The sequence below is a fragment of the Asterias rubens genome, chromosome 6, assembly GCF_902459465.1.
Source record: "Asterias rubens chromosome 6, eAstRub1.3, whole genome shotgun sequence".
Classification (NCBI taxonomy): Eukaryota; Metazoa; Echinodermata; class Asteroidea; order Forcipulatida; family Asteriidae; genus Asterias; species Asterias rubens.
In genome coordinates this window covers 3,679,846-3,700,993 of record NC_047067.1, presented here as the reverse complement: position 1 = coordinate 3,700,993, position 21,148 = coordinate 3,679,846, and the positions used below count along the sequence as shown (strand labels likewise).

The 21,148-nt window shown below is 37.3% G+C and overlaps 1 protein-coding gene across 2 annotated transcripts; it reads left to right on the top strand.

The window, feature by feature from the left end:
* Nucleotides 1-6,592: 6,592 nt before the first annotated feature.
* On the top strand, nt 6,593-18,479 carry LOC117291633. 2 transcript variants are annotated; one of them, XM_033773468.1, is made up of 7 exons: nt 6,593-8,203; nt 8,868-9,090; nt 10,712-11,975; nt 13,123-13,212; nt 14,309-15,580; nt 17,388-17,637; nt 18,109-18,479. In XM_033773468.1, exons 1-7 carry the CDS (start codon nt 7,142-7,144, stop codon nt 18,331-18,333), a joined length of 4,386 nt encoding a protein of 1,461 aa, XP_033629359.1. In that variant the 5' UTR covers nt 6,593-7,141; the 3' UTR covers nt 18,334-18,479. The 2 variants fall into 2 exon arrangements, with proteins under 2 accessions (XP_033629359.1, XP_033629360.1); XM_033773469.1 differs by lacking the exon at nt 14,309-15,580.
* The last annotated feature ends 2,669 nt before the right edge of the window (nt 18,480-21,148 follow it).

The window sequence follows — 21,148 nt, the reverse complement described above, 5'->3', positions numbered from 1 at the left end:
CAAATAAGGTCCGACATGCATGCGCGTATGCTTGGCGCGCGCGGCAGATTGTGCAGAAAGGCATTGGAGAGGCTCGCGTGTTCTTGCTCACACGTGCGTCGTGGGTGGAGCCTAATGGATCGGTCTATTCATTCTTGTAGAGTCGTTTCCTGAAATTCAAACTATCTTTATCTGTCTGTAAACGAACATCTTTGTTAATGTTTTTGCCGATTTGTTACACATAAGTTGCATGATCTACATGTACTAGTAATTTTGGTAGATTCTGGATTCAAAGGTCATGCGTTATTTTGGTAGATTTTGTGCTACTGTACCAAAATGTGCAGTGTTGTGCTTTCCTTGCATGAATTGCATGCTTATAAAAATCACAGTCTTTCTTAATTTATATGTCCCATGTAACAACGACATTCGGTTGCACTTAACATTTCTTGAAAGTAGCTGAATTTTTTTAGGCGAGTCCTTTTTTGTAATGTGAAATGGTTGGACGGTCATCAGTTATATATTATTACAAGAAAATTGTGTTTGAAGTGCTATAGAAATTATGGGGATGGTGCAATATTTCAGAAAAGTTCAGTATTTTGACATTCTTATTGGTAGAGTACCTGAGTGAGTGTTATTGTATTGACAAGATTATTTGTTGTAAACATTACGATGTTAGTTTAAATTGCCCGTTACAAAAAAGAAGAAACACCCTTGTTGCATAGGATTGTGTGCTTTCAGATGCGTAAAAAACTTCATGCCTGAAGCCTTTATCAGATTCAAGTAATTTTTGGGTCGAAAATTGCCTCTTTCTCTAAAACTACACTACTTCAAAAGGAGTGGTTTCCCACAACGTTGTACACTACCTCAGTACCAACGGCTCTTCAGTGGTCCTCCTTACCAATCAAGTGTTCTGGTAATTACCAAAAGTGTAACCTGACCCTTTTAAGGGCATGATACCTGATTAGGGATGTTAGAAACAAAGCTGTTAAAAAATGAAAGTTTAACTTTGAAATTATATCTGAAAATCACTATGCGTGAAGCGTCTTTAAGACACTTCTCGTATAGTGATTTTACTACAATTTGCCAAATCAAATGGCACTTTGTGTAAAAGGTGTATTAGTTTCACTGAAATAAGAGACGCACTGTCTGTTTTCTCAAGACCGTAATATGATGACTTTTTGATATATTTATTGGAGCAGTGCAAGGCTATTTTCATTTTGCAATGAGCATTTCCATTGATAAAAGTGTAGGGAAGCACCAAGACAAGGGCAACAGAGGCAATAACCTTAGTGTACTTTCAGGCCTGTGGAGGATTTGAATTTGAATGGATGTGCTTCAAAAACCAATTATGTTCATGTGTTGAATACAATCGCTTTATACGGTTATTGGTACACAAAATAGTTTGCATGACAACAAATTATATATTTATAAACACCTAATAAACACCTAATAAACCAAGTCAAACAATGTATTCATCAGAAGAAAACAAAGACACTGTGTTTAGAGTAATCAATTCAAAAACAATCTTTTTATTGAATATTTCCTATGTACAACTTCTTCACAGCAACATTCTCTTCTTATCTATTAACTCAATAATTATGACATTTCTATTCAACTTCAAGTAGGTCAACCACTGTGTTGCAATTGTTTTATGCTGAATGCCTCACCAACTTGCCAATTTAATACTGCATTTACATGTAATGGGCAACTACATTTGTGTTTAATTTTACTGCATTATGCGGCGGCATGTTAATGTGGCAAATATTGTCAAGTGAAACACTGCATGTCATGTAATAAAAGGAAAAATTAAGATATGTAAGCTCAATCTTTGTGTTATCCAAAAACGATGTTTGTGTAATTTTCAACCAAACTTCACAGACACCTAATTATTTCCCATAAGAGGAGATCGTTAGCTTTGTTATTGTAAGAAGGTAGTGTCTCATTGCACAACATCATGAAAGAAATGATCAAAACAAAAAAAGTCTAAACAGTAAAATGTTTCTTCATACGTTGCACTAATCAATCCTTGCTACTATACCCAATTCACCAGACCCCAATTTCATAAACCCTGTAAGCACAACAAACTAAGCAGAAACATGTTACCAGCAGACATTCCATAAACTGTACATTGTTGCGACTGGTACCGTACCCCATTCATTTTTCACTAAGCAAAGAAAGTTGCTAAGCAGTATTTTCTGCCAGACAGCTTCATGAAATTGGGCCCTGATGTGATTACCTACATTTGAGGTAACATGCCCATGTCTTTACTAGCAACTTGACTCCCAAAAATGGCATACTATGGGCAGAGCGGAGCAACATGTGGCTTCAGTTCAATTCAAGAAATTCTTGAGTATTCCTTTCCAATGCAGACTCCAGAGCTACAATATTGTCTCCACAATCCAGTGACTTTGTTGATTTCTGATGAAATAGATGAAATAGATTGGTAGCTGGAAAGCCTGATGATCTTCAAATAAATGTGCTGTGAACTTCAAATAAGGGGATCTACCTGAAATAAAGTATCAAAACAGAAAGGATTAAAACGTGAAAACATACCAAATGAACTGCTCACCACTCCTTGTATGCTTTACAGGGTGCTGTAAAAAAGCAATGGAAGATGCTCTCTCACCAAGCAAGTATTTCTGTTTCTGGAAAATGTAGCAGAGTATCTTTGCACTTAACACAGTCAAATTTAACACTTTTTAATACTTTGTTTAAGGATCCACAGCACCCTGTGCAGGGATCAGTGACAAGTTTTGCAAAATTTGAAACAAAAATTCAGTTGTGTTTTATCATCAGATGCTTAAAATATTTATTTCCCAACTTTCAATTTTGCAAATGTTTACCCTTTTTTGCGTTCGACTGAACACCTGGAAATTCGGCAAGTATTCTACACAAAGTGTACCCTAAACATGGCATTCATTTATGAAGCTACTTAAGGCTTACCTAATTCCAATACGAGTTTAATCTTCATCATCGGGTGGAATTCCTAATTCTTGATCAGTCCACTTAGATGAATCAGGCCATGGGTTGTGTCCCTGCAAAAAGTTTATAAATCATAGAGGTTAGTTATAATGTACTCTTAGTAGATGATATTTCTAGAATGAATGAAAAGTGCTAAACTTTAACCACCTCTAACTGATTAAAATCCAACTCAAGGGGAGGGTTGTTTCAGTTAAACTTTCACTCGCCCTAAAAATTAAAATTTCACAAGTTTTGCTAATTTTATTGTGTTGATTCGTAACGTCTTTGACGTCATTAGAAGACAAACCAACTGAGATTAAATAACTATGTTTGGCATTTCACTGGTTTCCACTATCAAGAAACTTTTAGAAAATGTTGTACTGAAGGGCATCTCTCTCGATGCTATGAACAATTTTGTTGGAAATTTTTTAAGGGACTTTATCCAATCCATGATACCATTACAGAATTGATTTATACCAAATCAAATTGGACGGTTTTGAAACTGTTGTACTTCCCTGAACTACTCTGGGTCAAGATGTTTTAATTTCCGAAGATTACATGAGACTCTGCCATGTTCTGGGTAATAGTTTGGGTTATAGTTTTCACTAGAGTACTCGTACTGACAACTCACACATGTGTGCACATGTATACACCTGAAACCGTGGACCTCATACAGTCCCTCTTTTGATATACTCTTTTTATGCAACAACTCCGATTGGTTAGTTTTGTACACATTTTCCACCTGTGGACCTTTCCTTAATCAAGGACCCTATTGTCCTCTTGTTATAGGTCCCCCAGTTTGAATGTTTATTGACCCAATTCACCTGAAGTCATCATCAGAATAATCTTTGATGCACTATATTGGTGGGAAATGTCCCTGTGAGTTGTTCAGTGTAGAGCATTTAGGCGACGCAGTGTTTACATGTGAACCTACATGTATGTGCACACCAAAATGGTGAGCGTGGCATGGTCCACATGTGTGACGCGCGTGCAAGGGGCCAATACCTACTCACCGTAACTTCTTCTGGGTCGTGATACAACCTCCACAAGATCCAGAACCACATTGCACCACAGACCATCTCTCCTTTCCAGAACTGCTTCCGACTGGGCATAATAGCCCCTCGATAAACCAAACCACTGTGTTTGAAAAAAAGAAGGGTGTAATTAGTTGTATTGACAATAGGCAAATAATAGTCGGTGATGGCAAAATGATTCAATACAATATTCACTGGCAGTCCAATCCATGATTAAAAACATTGACATTTTGTTGTCACTGTAACTCAGCCACATTTCCCCTATTAAACGCAAGTAGTAAACAACTGGGAAGAACAAGTACATTATCCTTGTTGACATATTATGGGCATATTGGTGCTGATCATTTTGAAACTCACATTGTGGACATCTTGCTTGGTGAAATTCTACTTTGAGGGAAATACTTGTATTGCCAACTTTTGGTTTTTGACCTCATCATTGATATCTGAATTATAGTCTTTACAAACATTTTCATAAGAGAACTTGGCGTACATGATTTTTTTTTTTTTTTTTTTGCAATTCGGTGCATTTTTAGGTAAGAACTTTGACTTTTAATGAGTGTATAAAGAAAAACTAACTAACTGGGGTTTACAGAGGTAGATTGATTTCAATTTATGCAACTTCAAGGTCTTCCAAAGCTAGTGCCCAATGGAAATAAAAAAGGTTTATGTCGCACAATACACTGCAAAGAGCTTTTAGGAAATGAGTCAAAGTTGAAGCTTTAATTATAAAACATGTTTTGGGAATTTGGCCGAGGGCACTATGCAAAGTGCAACCCTTCAATCAAGCTATACCGCCCAGATCAAAAGTTCAAAATTGTATTGAAAAAGTGATGGCGACAATTTCAACTGCATATTTTTGTGTGTACAAAAATCTGCAATCTGCACTCCCCAGAAACGAAACTACAAATTAAAGTTGACATGTCTGTGAAATAACATGCAAAAAGTGGCAGCATCTTTTTTATATTTAGTAGAAAAAATAATATAATCATTTATTAATTATTTTTAAATAAATATTATACTTTTTTAATTTTATGGGTTTAATCAACTTCTATCAAATTCATACAATACAATGCATGTCAATTTGTCATCATAAATTCATAATTCATAAATTAATTAAATAATAAATTCAATGACATTGGGTCGCACTAAATACCGACAACTCACGACCCCTCACGACAACTCACGTCAACATTTTTTAAATGCACCTTAACAGAACCTTTGAACGTAATTCACTGTTAAATATGTGCACAAGAGTCATATGCATCTAAATCACTTTCAAACTGTTGAAAAAATTGTATTTTTAACTGTAAAAAAGGTGTTTTTTACCCCGAATTTAGTAACGAACGGAAATATTCGCCATTTTGTCTTTCGATGTACTTGGGCGATTCTATTACACCGCAGGGGGCGAGGTAATTTCTGAGGGCTGAGTTTTATTTTTTCGTTTTGGTTTTAGCTGCTGATTTTTTCCTTCTTGTTAGTAACTAAGCCGCCACTCTGGAATTCGAAGTTAAAAGGGGAAACTTAAGACAACATGGCGGATGTTACCGCTCGTTACTAAATTCAGGGTAAACAAAAACACCTTTTTTACAGTTAAAAATACAATTTTGTCAAAAGTGTTAAAGTGATTTGGGTGCATTTAACTCTTGTGCATATATTTAACGGTTGACTTATGTTCAAATGTTCTGTTAAAATGCATTTAAAAATTGTTGTTGTGAGTTGTCGTGAGGGGTCGTGAGTTGTCGGTATTTAGTGCGACCCATGACATTCAAACATTCAATTCAAAATCAAAATCAACAAACAAATTATTATATTATAATTATATTTACTCAACTCAATCAATCATCGTTTTAAATTTGAAATAAAACATTTCCAGTGCCTGTTCCAACATCCTATCAACCTCTCTGAAAAGGTAAGGATATAATTTGACCCAAATTAAGAGATATAAAAAGCGAAAGTCAGCTACATACTACGGCATTTCGGCATTTTCGCGCAGGAGGTTCACATACAAATCAGCACAGCAGTTGTCCGAAAACTGGGCAGTTGTACACAATCTTATGCCGACAACGTTCACTTCAAATAGCTGTAAATGTTTTAATACTTACTGGTTCCTACTCGGCACATTTCGAAGTACACCTCCTAACCTTAACGAAACCAAAGCTGGTCGAAGTTTCGAAAGGCCTAACATAATGTTTCTAATTATGAAAAAAAATCGGCCGAAAATTTTAGCTGTGAAGCACAAACTTTCAGCTTGACCTTTGACCAACTTTTGAGCCTCGTTTTCGACTCAAGAGCAGCTTAAGGCCCTTCAAGATACTAGTTATTTACTGTTTGCATTTTGAAGCCGTAAAATAACAAATAAAACCGTTGTGTTTATAGAAAAAAAATACTTTTTAATGTATAAAAAGTAAAATTAATAACATGGAATCAATTTTTGTGTGTACATTTACAAGCAACATTTAGTGAAAAAATGTGAGTGTCCTGAGTGGCTTCAATTACCGTTCAACGAGTCTGGTACCCAACTTGCGAAAAAGAGTCGTAGACAAATCATTACGCGAAACGGGACTTCAATCAACCTGTTCGTTACGCGTTGGATGGGGGAGAGCCCTTGGCAACAGCAATCAAAATAGTGCATCACAAAATTTTCGCTCGAGTGATTCTGGATGAGTACACATGGATCTTTTTCCACAACTTGACTTCTAATCGAATTATAGAGAAATCGATAGCACTGAGCAATAATTAATGTTGGTGTAAACTTTTAGTTTATGTTCTTGACAACTATTTTGAGAAAAAAAGTTGTGAAGAGCCTTGGGAATTTGTAAAGTTTTTTTTTGAACTTACTTGAACACATGCAATGACCAGATGACTGTGACTGGATGAATACATCAAACCAAACTGTGCAGTAAAAATGTTGGTCTGCAGTTTCACCAGCTGTCGATATGGCCATGGGGTCGCTAGTTTTTAAACTTTTACAGTCACTTGCTTGCAGACAAATCATGGAAGTTGTTTTGTGAAAGTTTTTTAATCAAGAGTAGTTTACTACTAACCTCACACTCGGTTTAAAGTTATGTTGATATTCTGAAGCTGTGACTGTGTGACATCGGGGAGTTGAAAAAGGAAAGTTATTTGAAACGTTTTCAGCGAGCTACCAAAGACTGAAGAAATCCATCATGGCAGATGTTCCTGTTCTTCGACCGAAAGGCATTCCAACAATATTTGGTGAACTTGAAGAGAAGTGCATAACTTTTCTTCTCGATACATCAGGGAGTATGTACTCTTATCTTGAAGTAGTCAAGGATCATCTGATTGAAAGCCTCTTAACACGTTCCTTTAAGGAGAGAGGAACAATGTTTAACATCATGGAGTTTTCATCCGAGGTGATTCCGTGGGCAGACCGTATGGTGAAATGCACCCCACAGACAGTCACCGTCGCTGGAGAATGGGTAAAGAAACTAGGCTGTAAGACTGGAACGAACACACTGGATGCTCTTTTAGCAGGTTTCGCTGATCAAGCGTGTGACGCAGTCTACTTGGTAACAGATGGTCTTCCTGATCAACTGCCAGAAGAGATTCTGCAGCACATTGCAATCGCCAGTGACGGTCGTCCTGTACACGCTGTGTATTTAGCTAGTGGTATTGCCGATGTCCACGCTTGCGATTTTCTAACAAGTCTTGCGACTGAAACAGCTGGAACCTTCCATTCAATCAGTCTGTCAAATAAAGGATGTATCGAAAGCGTCAGAGTGGTCGTTCGCTCTGATTACGCTCCTGAACCGACCCCAACGCCACCCCATACAACTCTCACTAACCCACCGATGAGGAATGTCAAAGTTTATAGCTCTTCACCTGCTTACAATATCCCAGCAACGAGTATCAAAACAACTCTCCAAAACCTTCCCAAAACAAACACCATCACCTATGTGAATGAGTCCGAAGGCGTGGGTACAAAAACCTGTAGTGTAACGACCGCTGTTGATCACGATCCCATCGATATCAAACTAATAAGTGTTGACAATATCCCAACGCGGGTGATTCGAACGGAGAATGTCCACTCACGATATCCCGATATGACTTGGGAAACCCACCGTCCAGCAACGACAAGACTCGTCCGGAGATTGCTCGCTAATGCTGATACTTCATCGGTTACTGGAGGAGTTCTTCTACAGGGAATGAGGGTCTTGGCCAGGAGAGATAAGGACGGTTTCTACTGTCTTGGATCCGTCAAGCAACAGGTGGATATTAACATCTAATTGATTGAGCCATGCCCTTATTATGCATTGTCTTAAATGCAAATGATACTGGCTGCAATAAAAAGTTTACAAAAGTAAAACATTGCTAAATATAATTCTCATGGACAAAATGCCACCATTCCAGTTTTAATTGAAATTCATAGAGTTACCAGAGATAACTAATAATAATAATAATTAAAATTTATGAAGTGTCATCTATCTAAGACTAAACTTTTTCCAAGGCGCATGAAAACGAAAAAACAAAAACCCAGAGAGTAACAAAAAAGAAAACAAATTACATAGCTTTAGTTAAATAAGAGTACATTGAATAAAACAGATAAATTACATGAACATGTTGGCAAAAATAAATGGTAAAAAATAACTAACAGAAAGTCAATCATAAGAAATATTGAATTGGTGGGTTTTTAGCCATGTTTTGAAAATGACCAGAGAAAACAAATCAAATGGGACAACAATTTGCTGATGATTTATTTGAAGAAGAGCACTGAACATAAAAAACTTCATAAAGGCCTAACATTTACTTAATTTTTAAAATTTTGTTCAAACTTAACAGGTCAGATATACTTTATAAAAAAAAACCATTTGTGTGTACAGTGCACATGTTTGTTCCTTGATAAAGTGAATTTACTTTTTCTTATTTCTGCAGATCACAGCCAACAGTACTTTCCTAATTGAGTTTGACAAAGAACCAAGCTCCAAAGCACATCCTGTACTTCAAGAAACTGCAATTTATGACATCATTTCCTACAACGATGCTTCAAGACATTCCATCGCTGCTGGAGATAAAGTGCTCGCTCCGACAGGGAAGTTGAAGTTTCGCTTTGCTCCAGGAACAATCTTAGAAGGACTGGAGGGAAGGTCCTCAGGATGTAAGTTTGGCAGAATTATTGGAACTATTGTAAATCATTTTGTCAGTCATTTTGTACATAAGTTTGTAAATCTGGACTAATTTCTGCCCAAAAATTTGTGAAGAAACATTTAAGTAAATCCAATTGAAAGAACTTTACTGAAGTTTAGAAAACTTTTTAAAGTTTACCTCTCGCAAAAAAAACAGTTTAAGAGACTTTGCAAGAAAAATCTGCTTTTTACTTTGGTTATTTAAAAAAAAATTAATTCCGTTTACAAAAATTGTATTTAGAGTAATTACTTTTTTCCCTCCCAAGTTTGCAACCCCCCTCTTATATACAGTAAAACAACCCCAAATCACACAAAAAATAAACCCATCCATTATGGTATGTTTTAACCAATTAACATGTTCCATTAATAATATGTTGTGTTTACAATGTGTTCAGATATCAAATCAATGTATTCAGGTCATTGTTTTTTGTTGGTTTTTATGCAAAAGTTCACTTAGAATCTGTATGAATGCAAAAAGTCACACAATTGTTTGCATACTTTGCCTGCCTTAGTTCCCTCCTCATACAGTAGGCCTACTCTAGGGCAGTCGTGCATTGACCCAAAAGTAATGCAATTTCGTCAGGGATGAATGCAGCCAAATACAATCAATACAATAATGTTAAATAGGCGTCAAAATTGCTTTATTTCATAATCAGGTAATTTTGTAGGGTGTCCTGCTGGCCGACTGGCTAAGAGCGTTGAATTCAAGTTAGCTGGTGATTTAGTCATCTGAGTGTGGGTTCGGGTCCCAGTCATGACACTTGTGTCCTTGAGCAAGATACACCCAGAGGTATAAATGGGTACCTGTGAGGGTAGAGGTTGATACTGTGTATGCAAAAGCCTTTGGAGCACTAAGGTTGCCCCTAACTCCACAGGGAGCTGAGAATAGATTAAAAGAATGTTATTGGCCCAATGACCAGGGCAGTAATGTTAAGCGCATTGAGACAGTTATTGTGTTATGCGCTATATTAAGAACTTGTTATATTATTATAATTAATATGTAAATGCAACAAAGGCTAACTGTATCATCAGCAGTGAATTGCAAACACCTATGCACAGCTTCAAGGTCGCAGCTCTCTCTCTCTCTCACTCCAGAGAGAGAGAGCGAGTAGCATGGTGCCCAGTGTTATTTGTATCAAGGATAATTGATGCGCGTTGCTAAGATGGAAACGGTGACCATGGCAACATACACACTTGCACTGCATATTTGAGTCATCACAATAACCTGATATTTATTTGCTGTGGATGTCTATATGAAATCGCTGTGTAAAGTATTTGATAAGAGCTTGTTGTTTTTCTCCATGGTTGGATAAGATCATGGTTTATTCTGAGTAGGCTATGGAAGAAATTAACTCTCATTATTATGACTAATTAATTCATGTGTAAGGTGTTTTTGTTCGAGAATTTTTGTCTGAGATATTATAAATTGGTAAGAATTCTATTGTTACCGTGATTGTAAACACCATTTTTAGGTGCATTTAAAGCGCTGCACTGTAGCAGAAATCTGTGTGTAATTTTCCATAATAGTAAAGTTGTTCAGTGTATTTTTTGTTTTGATTAATATTTGGTATCATTGTTTTCTTTTACTTCTAGGTGCGGCAGACACTGAAGGTCTCATAGTCAGCTTTTTTGACGGAAAATCTGACAAAATTCCAAAGCAGACTTCTATTTGGATTCCTGGTCAGCTGTACGAGAGAATCAAATTGGAAATCCAGATGCCTATTACGGCCCGACAGTACCTCCTCAACAACCCCCACTACCCAATCATGCTACCTCCGGGTTACACCACGGGACAGGGAACTGGATACCTCGCGAAACCCGGGATCACGCAGGACTTGGGGTACCTACCGGGTTACGACCCTCGGTTTGAAACGGTTGAAAAATATCCAGTTTATGTTCCCGTCTACCAAGATGCCCCACCCACTTTTGGATTCAGGATGCCGTCAATCAGAGATAGCGTTGTGAAGAGTGAAGATGTACACCGTCTCATCCCGGGTACCAGCTTAACCAAAGAGGATCTGAACCGAAAGGTGATGCAACAACTGATGGATAACAAGATGATTGGTAGAATGCCTAAGGAACCCAAGACGCCCAAGGAGACTGAGAGGAGAGCATCTCCACCACAACAAGAAGGGATCTTAAGGAAGAGTGTCTCCTTCAGGAGGGAGGATGGAGAGTTGGATTCAGGGATTGATTCATACACAGCCGGCACCGGTTTGAATTATGAATCTCAGTCTGAACCAGAATCAGACAATGAAGATAAAGATATGCTGATTGACACTGGTATGCAGACATTATCACTCAAAGACTCAGGGGTGGGTACGGACTACAGCCTGTTATATAACTACCGTCCGGATAGCTCATTGGAAGAGCGCCCTCCCTGGCAGTACTGGAACCCCGATACCAAATCAAAGCGTCCGTCATCAGCAAAGAAGAGCTCTAAAGCCAAACCATTTCGTGACACAGTTCTCAGTGCGCCAGCCGAAGCAAAATTTCAACCCGTCTTATCTGAGCCGATCTCTGCAACATCAAAAGCCAAGCAGCAAGCACTCTTAGACACAATCGACCAAGAGATTCGTACTGATCGAGCTCAACTGGAGTGGATTCAACGACACCCCCATCCTCCTCTCCGCCTTCCCTATGAACCCGAGGTGGACAACGGGCCTGTTAATCGCAGCGGAGCGTTCAACACAGTTGATCACACTGTCAAGAGTGATCGGGCACATCTAGAATGGATCCTAAAGCAGCCTCGACCCCCACAAGCTAAGGTCAAAAAGCAAGGGGCACCAGCTTATCGGAAGGTCAACAGTCGTGATATGGTCAGAGAGGCAAGAGAAAAGGCCTACTTAGAATACAGGTAAAATATACGTTTTGTAATTTTGGGGTTTGAACTGTCAGCTAAAACTTGCAGAGAAATTTACAATTTTCTTTTTTGTGTGAGCACAGATGTATACTTTTGTGCACAGCCACAACAATCATGGGTACACTTTTTGTTCTACAAAGACACCAAAATGAACGACAGATAAGTATTGAGTAACTCTTTGCGGATCTTGTATTCCACAAAATCAAGCACTTTTTATTGGACATCGATGACACAGCGATTGGTACAGGCACTGTACACGTTTGGTAATTGTCGCAGACCAGTGTTCTGTGAAAATTTGGGCTCAATCGGTCATCAAAGTTGCAAGAAAATGATGAAAGAAAAAACACCCTTGTTGGACGAATTTGTGTGCTTTCAGATAGGAATTAAAGGATTTCTTGCTAAAAGTCTTTTATTATTTTAGTGAAAAAATACCTCTTTCACACAAACTACGTTACTTCAGAGGGAGTTGTTTCCCACAATGTTTTATACTATCAACAGCTCTCCAAGGCTCGTTACCAAGTCAGTTTTTAAGTTCATATTGTTTTGAGTAATTACCAAACGTGTACCTTCCTTTAAACGATTTTCATTGCTTAAAGACACTGGACACCATTGGTAATTTTCAAAGACCAGTCTTTTCACTTGCTGTATCTCAACATATGCATAAAATAACAAACCTGTGAAAATTTGAGCTCAATCGGTCATCGAAGTTGCGAGATAATAATGAAAGAAAAAACACCCTTGTCACACGAAGTTGTGTGCTTTCAGATGCTTGGTTTTGAGACCTCAAATTCTAAATCTGAGGTCTCGAAATCAAATTTGTGGAAAATTACTCCTTTCTCTAAAACTACTCCACTTTCAGAGGGAGCCGTTTCTCACAATGATTTATGCTACCAACCTCTCCCCATTACTCGTTATAACAAGTAAGGTTTTTATGCTAATACCTATTTTGAGTAATTACCAAAAGTGTCCACTGCCTTTAACTGCTTCATGAGTGGTTTTTCAAACCATTTGTTAATATTAAAATGGACACAAAAACTTTGTACCCATGCTTGTGGCTGTGCACATGTATGAAAAAAATGTCATCTAGAACTGAAATTCTTTACCAAAGACATTTTTCCCCTATTTCTGAACTCCATTGCAGGAGAAATCAAGTGATGCAGTTAGAGGCTCACTTTGCCGAGTTGGAGAACGGTGCACGGCAGATGAAAGAAGCCAAGGAAGAGCGATGCAGGTTTGTTAATGTTTAATTCTGAAGTTTTGTTTCAAACTTATCAAACACTACATGCTGTTGCAATTAATCTTTAGCAAAAAGTACCCAATAAATATTTGTTTGTTTGTGCAAACATGGTGAGAGCATTTCTTTTTACCTCCATGTTAAATTTTACAGGTGGAACATTTTACAAATTCTTGTGGAAATTCAAAAAGTGTTTTATGAACCCCACAATGTGTCAGTCAGAAGGATACCCTTTTTTTTTTCTTTTACAAGTTGTGTTTTGTAAACAAGTTTCTTGATGAAATGAACTTTTGAGTTAAAAATTCAAAATTTTTAATTTGTAAGTGCGACAAAACTTTAAAACGTTTTTTTTTCTTTCTTGGATTTTGAATATCCAAGAAATTCCTAACAATAAACCTCTTGAATTGGCCGCCATCACAGGCCAAACAATAGAAAAAGTGCATAACTCAACAGCCAATGATGGGTCTTCCTTTGACCCCGTTGAGAGAGCTGTTTAGGCTTGTGACCCCATGTGCAATGGGTCTATTCATTCATAAGTTGTCCATCCTGCATGCGAGTGTAAAAATCATAACATCAAATCACTGCCTATAATATTTTCAATACAACTGAATCCCTGCTTTCTCCTTTCCCTCTTCTAAAATGCTAAAAAAAGTGAAAAATTTGTGAATGTGAAAGGACTTTTGGGCAGCGGAAATACTAAAAGACCATCCCCAGATTTCATTATGTTCAAGGAGTGCCTATCTCTCTTTTACTCAAATTTTGCTGTCATCAAAATAAATGCACACGGTAGTTTGTTATGTTCTTGAATTGCAGATTTGAAATGTGCACTAACTTGGACAGTATACCAATGAATTTTAGGCGAAAAAAAGGCATTGAAATTTTGAAATTGTATTTGATGCTCTTCGACATGTACTATTTTTGAAACTTTTGTGGCTCAGCTACTTGAAAGGCCCAAAACAATAAATGCAAAGAAAACAAATAGTTATGGTATGGCAAACCTTTTTTTCCCCTTAATTTTTAATGTTGACTTCAATCTCTCTCTTTTTCTCTTACCCCTATTTTTGTGTGTGAATCCAAATGTCTGAATACCCAGTGCATCACTAGCTGTACAGGAATCACTGATAATGCGATATGACACGTCACACCTCGCACACACTAAAGACGCTTTCAAGATTACAGACAAAACATCAGAACCTGAATATAATAATATTGATACCTATGCCTACAGAGTCCCCAGTGGTAGTACCCAGTCTCCTTTAACTGAAAGACAAGGACCTCAGGAAAGGGCATTAAAAGTCCACGAAAGACCACAGGGAAGGGCATTAACAGTCCACGAAAGACCACAGGGAAGGGCATTAACAGTCACTGAAAGACCTCAGAAAAGGGCATTAGCATTCCACGAAAGACCTCAGGAAACGGCATTAACAGTTCAAGAAAGACCTCATGAAAGGGCATTAACAGTCAAAGATGTTGTTTTCAGTGAGCGGATGACTTTAACCCCACCTCTTGAGTCAAAACTAAATGATCAGCAACCCACAAGACAGGATATTTCCCCAAGAGGACAGATTGTAGCGAATCCATACATAGTAAATCATTCTTATACTATTATTCCAAATTCAATCCCTCAACAATCTGAAGGATATGTAGTGAAAACACAAAAGAACTCTCGAAGTGACAAAATTCACCGCTCAAAATCCACTGGGGTCAAATCACTCCAAATGATGTCACAACTTCAAAAGGGCACCACCAAGGGGCAGAAGAAAAACATTCAATTGACAAAAGCGAAAAGCAGCCAGATGAGAAATCAAGAGTTTGAGAAATCACTGCTAGCTTTGTTTGAGAACTCGCAGTCACATGAGCACAATGCTGAAGATATGCTGAATGCTATGCAGCTGATGTTAATGGATAAATCCTCTACCCAAAGACCTGTGTTGATGAACCCCTCCCCACCTCATGAACAATCCAAAGATAGATTTACTCAGAATCAATCAACAATCAGAATAGTACAACATTTAGAAGAAAAATCCAGCTCATCTGTGACTCAAAACCATGCTGCTAACTCATATCAAAACAGACCTTACCAGCAGACATTCTACCCAGAAAGAAAATTCATGTCACGTAACACGCCAAACATAACACACCCAGACATTACCCAGAACACCATCACTCAAAGAAATGTATCTCAAAAGCAGTCGCTTTCTGAGCAGACAGTTACTCAGAACTCGACAAACAAAAACTTAGGTCAAGCTAGTCACACTGTCACAGTAACAGAAAAATCTGAGGTGTGCACGGAGGTCAAATCGGCTGTTCAGACGTCGATGGGAATGAAAGCCCATAATGCTATCGCTCCTAAACTACCTCATCAGTAAGTGTGGTCTCATCAAACCATCCTCCATGTAGTAGTTTAGTTCATTCTTCTGCATGCCTCATTTACTTAGCAGTCATGTATCAAAGGTACACATACCAGTTTCATGTGGTGTTGCATGATTCGCTCAATGTTCCCATTCATAATCTGCTTTACAAACGCATCATTCTTCTCATTGCATGAACTTTGAACCCTTGAACATTGCATGATGTTTTTCCTCCATTTTATTTAGTGTTGTGGTTTAGTGATTATTTGATGTATGTTTTTACTACAAAGCTGATGTATTTGTGTACATATACACATGTTATGCTATGAGTACATATTTATCATTTCTATTGTCATCCAAGTCTTATTCTGCAAGGCCTGGGACAAACAAAAAAGTTTGACAAATTTATTGGCTCAGCAAAAATTGAGTGGGGCACCAGCCACAATTGCAAACTTCATGTAATTTTTGTTGTTAACATGTTTCTGCAAAGCAATACTATTATATCCTTAATAAGTTTGTGTGCCTACAAGCTTTATGAAACGGGGGCATTGGGAACAGTTCCATTGTAAAGCTTTACCTTTAAAACGTTTTTTACAGATTAGCAAGGAATCAAATGTTTGATTTTTCATGTGCATTTTGCCTGTAACTAAACAAAATTCACTTTACATAGCTAGCAGAAAAGTGTTGGGCTAATGCTGTAAGCTCAACAATCTGTGGTAAACAGAGTCAGTGGATTGGGTAGGCCCTATTCGATCAAATAAAGAGCTACATGTACATATAGTTAAATGTTAGAGCTGAGTTTATATAGTCCAGAACTACATGTAACAACAAATACCAAGCAGTGTGTAATGTGACAAAAGAAGAACTTTGGCATCAAAAAAACTCATCTCAAGAAGAATCTTCTCTCTCTGTGAAATCAGCCATGGGCCATGGTCAGCATGACTTGAACATTTCTTATTTCTTCATCAATGTCTTGTACAGTTGTAGGCCTATGTTTTTTATAATGTGCCTCAGTGATTCTCCACATTGCTCTATTTAATCTGACATAAAGGGGGTGTGGGTCATAGTGGTGCCCAATAGGTTTTTCCTGTCCTTGCATGCTCTCATATCAATAATTGTTCCTTCACTTTTCTCCTTTCCTAACATTTTCAACTGCATGACAAAAAACTACTTGTAACTCTTTACTCAACAACCCTTGCTTATACTGGTAACCTTGGCATCATAACAGAATGCTTATTTAATGTTGTTAAAATTTTAAAATCTTTCTGAAGAAAATTAGCCTTTAATTAATTTAATTTAGGATTTGTCTATGCTTATTGCAGGATCGAGGCAATGGAGTAACAGCCCACATGCCCCATTGCCTTGGTGCCCCATGAAATGTTTTAGTAATTTAGCATTTTCCTTATTGATGTGCCTTTTAAAGGCAAACAGCTTGCCATTACAAGAACAAGTGTTACTATTTGCCCAAATGTTTATCTTGATGTTAAACTTTTTGTCAGAATGGTTCGCTCCTTAAAGTTGACCACACCAGAGAATTTATTTACATAATTGAGACAAGTAAGGATCAGCCCATTATCATTATCATATCATTCTCTGAATCAAATCAAACATGGGAAAATTGCATTGACTGCTTAAATGTAACAGTCTAGTTATCTTAAATTTTTAATAATGATGTTTCAATCACTATTTATAGGTATGTAATGCTTAAACTGTATTTTGATACATGTGTTTGTTGTTACCAATATTGGAATAAATGTTTAAACTGCATTCTAGTAGTTGGATATTAAAACTACTTTTTCAACTTCTGTCTTGATTTTTTAGGAAGTTTGCAGCGGATGTAACAAGACGTGACGTCCAGCGTCAGCGAGACAGTGAAGCCAAGTTAAAGAGCATCCACAACGCTAAGCGCACCGTTAGCTCCAGCATTGCCCAACAGCAACAGGAGCGATCTAATTCAGAGGCTGATAGGAATGCTCAGAGGTTAGACGCTTTGAGGACGAGGACGCAGAGACGGGAAGAGATTGTTGCTCAGAGGGAGAGAGAGATTCATGATACTATCAGACGAAGACAGGTGAGTGGATAGATGAGGCCATATTTCTTTCCCGCATCTAAAGTTCTAGAATCCCAGCAAAGAAGTTCAGACACTGCACTCCAGAGTTATGCCAGGCTTAATTCTGAATGAAGTACGTAAAAAGTTCAGCCTCTGAAACAGTTATGAGTGACTGGACGCGCTAGAAGTTGAAAGATCGATTGTTGCAGTTGTTCAGAGTGCCTTGGTTCTTAAGGACTGAAAACTTGATCCATATCCTACTCCAGGGTAGGATGGAACAGGGGTTCACTTTTCTTTTCTTTTTTTTAATTGTCGAATTTCAAGTAAGTTTACAATGAAAGAATTTAAGAATAAAAGAACAATCACATTGGGGGGGGGGGAAACAATGTGGTTTAAACAAAACAAAAAAACTGCAAAAGGCAATGAAGACATTTTTAAAACGCCATCTGTGTGTCTAACGAATCTTTCACCTTTTTTCATTTTGTTTAACAGGACATCAAGCAGCAGAGACAAGATGACCTCACAAGACGACATGTGCAGAAATTGAATAAAGAAAATGACCAAGCAGCTTCCAGGGAAAACCAAAAACGAAACAACGAGATCCAACGTCGAGAACACTACTACAACAAAGAGCAGAAGAATCAAGAAGCGAAAGACCTTAGGCTCGCTGTCAGGGAACAAAAAATGCATGATTTACGTTCACAGGTTCTGCCTTAGTTAAGCAACTTTTGTACATGTATTTAACTTTATACATGATCTGGGGTTGAGCCAAGAAAAAATTTACTAGAGAGGGATTTGAACCAAAGACTACTGGATTAACGTGCCGGCATTTTACCAACTGAGCTGTCTAGCCCTATGTTGACAATCTCTCTATTTTGTCAATAACTTAGTTTAGTTTGATGGTGCCAGTCAGAAACCACGCAACCGTGAACTGCCCTGTAGCCAGGGATCACACCCAAGTTTATAAGGAATGAACCACAAGGGAAACTGACTTGGTAAATTTTAAACAATTTGGGGTTGAGCAAAGAAAACTTTACTTTATACAGTACATGTATACAACCTTTTTTGCCCAATTTTAAAGATAAAGTTGTTGACACAAGAAATTGAAAAATGAAAAACAAGGGGGAACAGTTTTTGTATTCATATAAAAGTTGGGTGAAGTTATTGCCCAAATGTAAATTGTATTTAACTTGTGTGTTTTGTATAAAGAAATATTCTCTTGAATGAAGAGATGATGTTATTCATGGCACCATATTCCCCCAGGTCTAAAGATTAAATTAATTTGTGTGGCCCTTGTGTGAATGCTAGAGTACAGCTTTATAAATGTTTAATTCAGCTCTTTCTATTTTTGTGGGGTGTTGTATAGCAAGAATGGTTTTTAATGAGTAAGATCTGCAACTACTTTATCCTAAGTTTTTTGTCTGAAATGTGTTTCTTTGTTGACTTGGTTACTCAAGTAAACGGTGTGACTAATAGTCAGTTGAAAGTGTTGTACATTAGCTGTTTTTTATGAGGAGAAAATTTTTCAAACTGTGTTTCTCAAACAAACGGTGTATATAAAACAGAGTTGTGGTTAGAATTCAGTAAATACTTTATGTGTATTATGGATGAGAGTGTGTACATCTATATAGTTCAAAATATGTTTTGTTTACCCAAGATTTTTTGAAAGCTGATTAGTTCAGACAAAAATATTTAGAAATGGGTAGGAGGTGTACATACTTCATATTGTTATTTCCAAGGGTTGTTTTTTTATCGTAAATAATATCTTAAAAAGACAATCGTTCAGGTATTAGAATTGTTGAAAGGTAATATCCTGCATTTTAGTGTCGGGAAAGTACCTTCAAACAAGATATTGCTTTGTTGAACCGTTTTCAAATTAATTTACCCACTTGATTTCAACCTTTGTTTTTTACAACTATTATTTTGAATTTGTTTTAAACATAGCCATATTTGTCAAAATGAAGGATTTAGTCTGACAAAAATCATGTTTTGTCTTTTAATCATGTTTTGTCTTTTATATTTTAAGGGTTGTACGGAGAAATTATCCATTGCAAACTATAACCCACCAACTAAAACGAATTGTGGTTTAAAGGCAGTGGACACTATTGGTGTTTACTCAAAATAATTACTAGCATAAAACCTTTCTTAGTGACGAGTAATGTGGAGAGGTTGATGGTATAAAACATGGTGAAAAACGGCTCCCTCTGAAGAGCCATAGTTTTCGAGAAAGAAGTAATTTTCCAACAATTTGATTTAGAACCTCAGATTTAGAACTTGAGGTCTCGAAATCAACCATCTAAACGCCAACAACTTCGTGTGACAAGGGTGTTTTTTTTATGACCGATTGAGCTCATATTTTCACAGGTTCTGGCATTTTATGCATATGTTAAGATACACCAACTGTGAAGGCCAGTCTTTGACAATTACCAATAGTGTCCATTGCCTTGCAAACATTTGTTAATATTGTCAAAATATCAGGGTCATTTGGTTGTTATTGTGACTTTGTCAACAAATCCTTTCAGAAATAAAAAAAAGGAAAAGTAGCAGAACTAAATCACTTGTCAGGATGTATCTGAAATTATTCAGTTGTTTGAAATATCCCAAACTGAAAACAGTTTATGGTTCATAATGCGCAATTATTGAAGACGAATCTTGAATTTTTGAGTTAAGGTTGGCCATACAGGAAGTTTCCCTAGTCATTCCTGAACAACTTTCACCGGTTCAGAGTATACGTTGCATGTTGATTTGGTTTTCAGTCTCTACCTTTACATAGACTCCCAAAATTTTGCTGGTTTTACTGAGGTGGACCACTTATGACGTTTAAACTATATTCCTTCTGCATAGTGCCCTCAGCGACAAAGATTAGTTCAGTTATCAAGCGGTTGAAGGGAAAGCCCCCAATTAGCCAAGTAAACAAGAGAACATAATTATACTTGATTGATATGAAGTGTCGTTCGCAGAATTTTAAGATTTTCGCAGAATCAATCTTTACACCGCGATGTGGTCGAGCAGAAGTTGGAAGTTGGAATGAGTACAGGCAGACGTTTTCTGTATCATAGTTTTTGATAACATGATTTTTCTCCCAATAAAGTTACAAAGTCTAGCCAAATTACATGTACTAGCAATTCTTAATTCGTTCGCAAAAAAATATTATATGCATCTACATGACTAGAAAAGGAACAACAATTTGCTGTCGATTTCGAAATACTTCACACTTTAACTGAAGTAGTTTTACTTTAGCATGCCAGCAAGGTTTTGATTTTTAAATTGAGAAAAGTGCTTTCTCTGTGTTGAAATAAACTGTTTCTTCTTGAGACGGGAAGCCAAATCTTGCTCAAATATCAACCTTTTCTCTTCAGTGTAGGAGAACCCCTCCCCCCCCATTTTTATTCTTCCAATATTTATTAGGAGACTCGGGGTGGGGACGAGGAAAATCAGAAACTAACTAAAATGTAGATCAACAGAGGCATTTGCCCAGACGCTCAGTAGGAAACGAACGCCATACAGCAGGTCATCGCGATTAGCGAGGTGA

Bases quoted from the DNA above. Each gene is read 5' to 3' on its own strand.
- LOC117291633 (XM_033773468.1), top strand. From the start codon at position 7,142: ATGGCAGATGTTCCTGTTCTTCGACCGAAAGGCATTCCAACAATATTT. The intron at 8,204-8,867 runs GTGGATATTAAC...TTATTTCTGCAG, and splicing joins TTGGATCCGTCAAGCAACAG to ATCACAGCCAACAGTACTTT. The intron at 9,091-10,711 runs GTAAGTTTGGCA...TTTTACTTCTAG, and splicing joins GGAGGGAAGGTCCTCAGGAT to GTGCGGCAGACACTGAAGGT.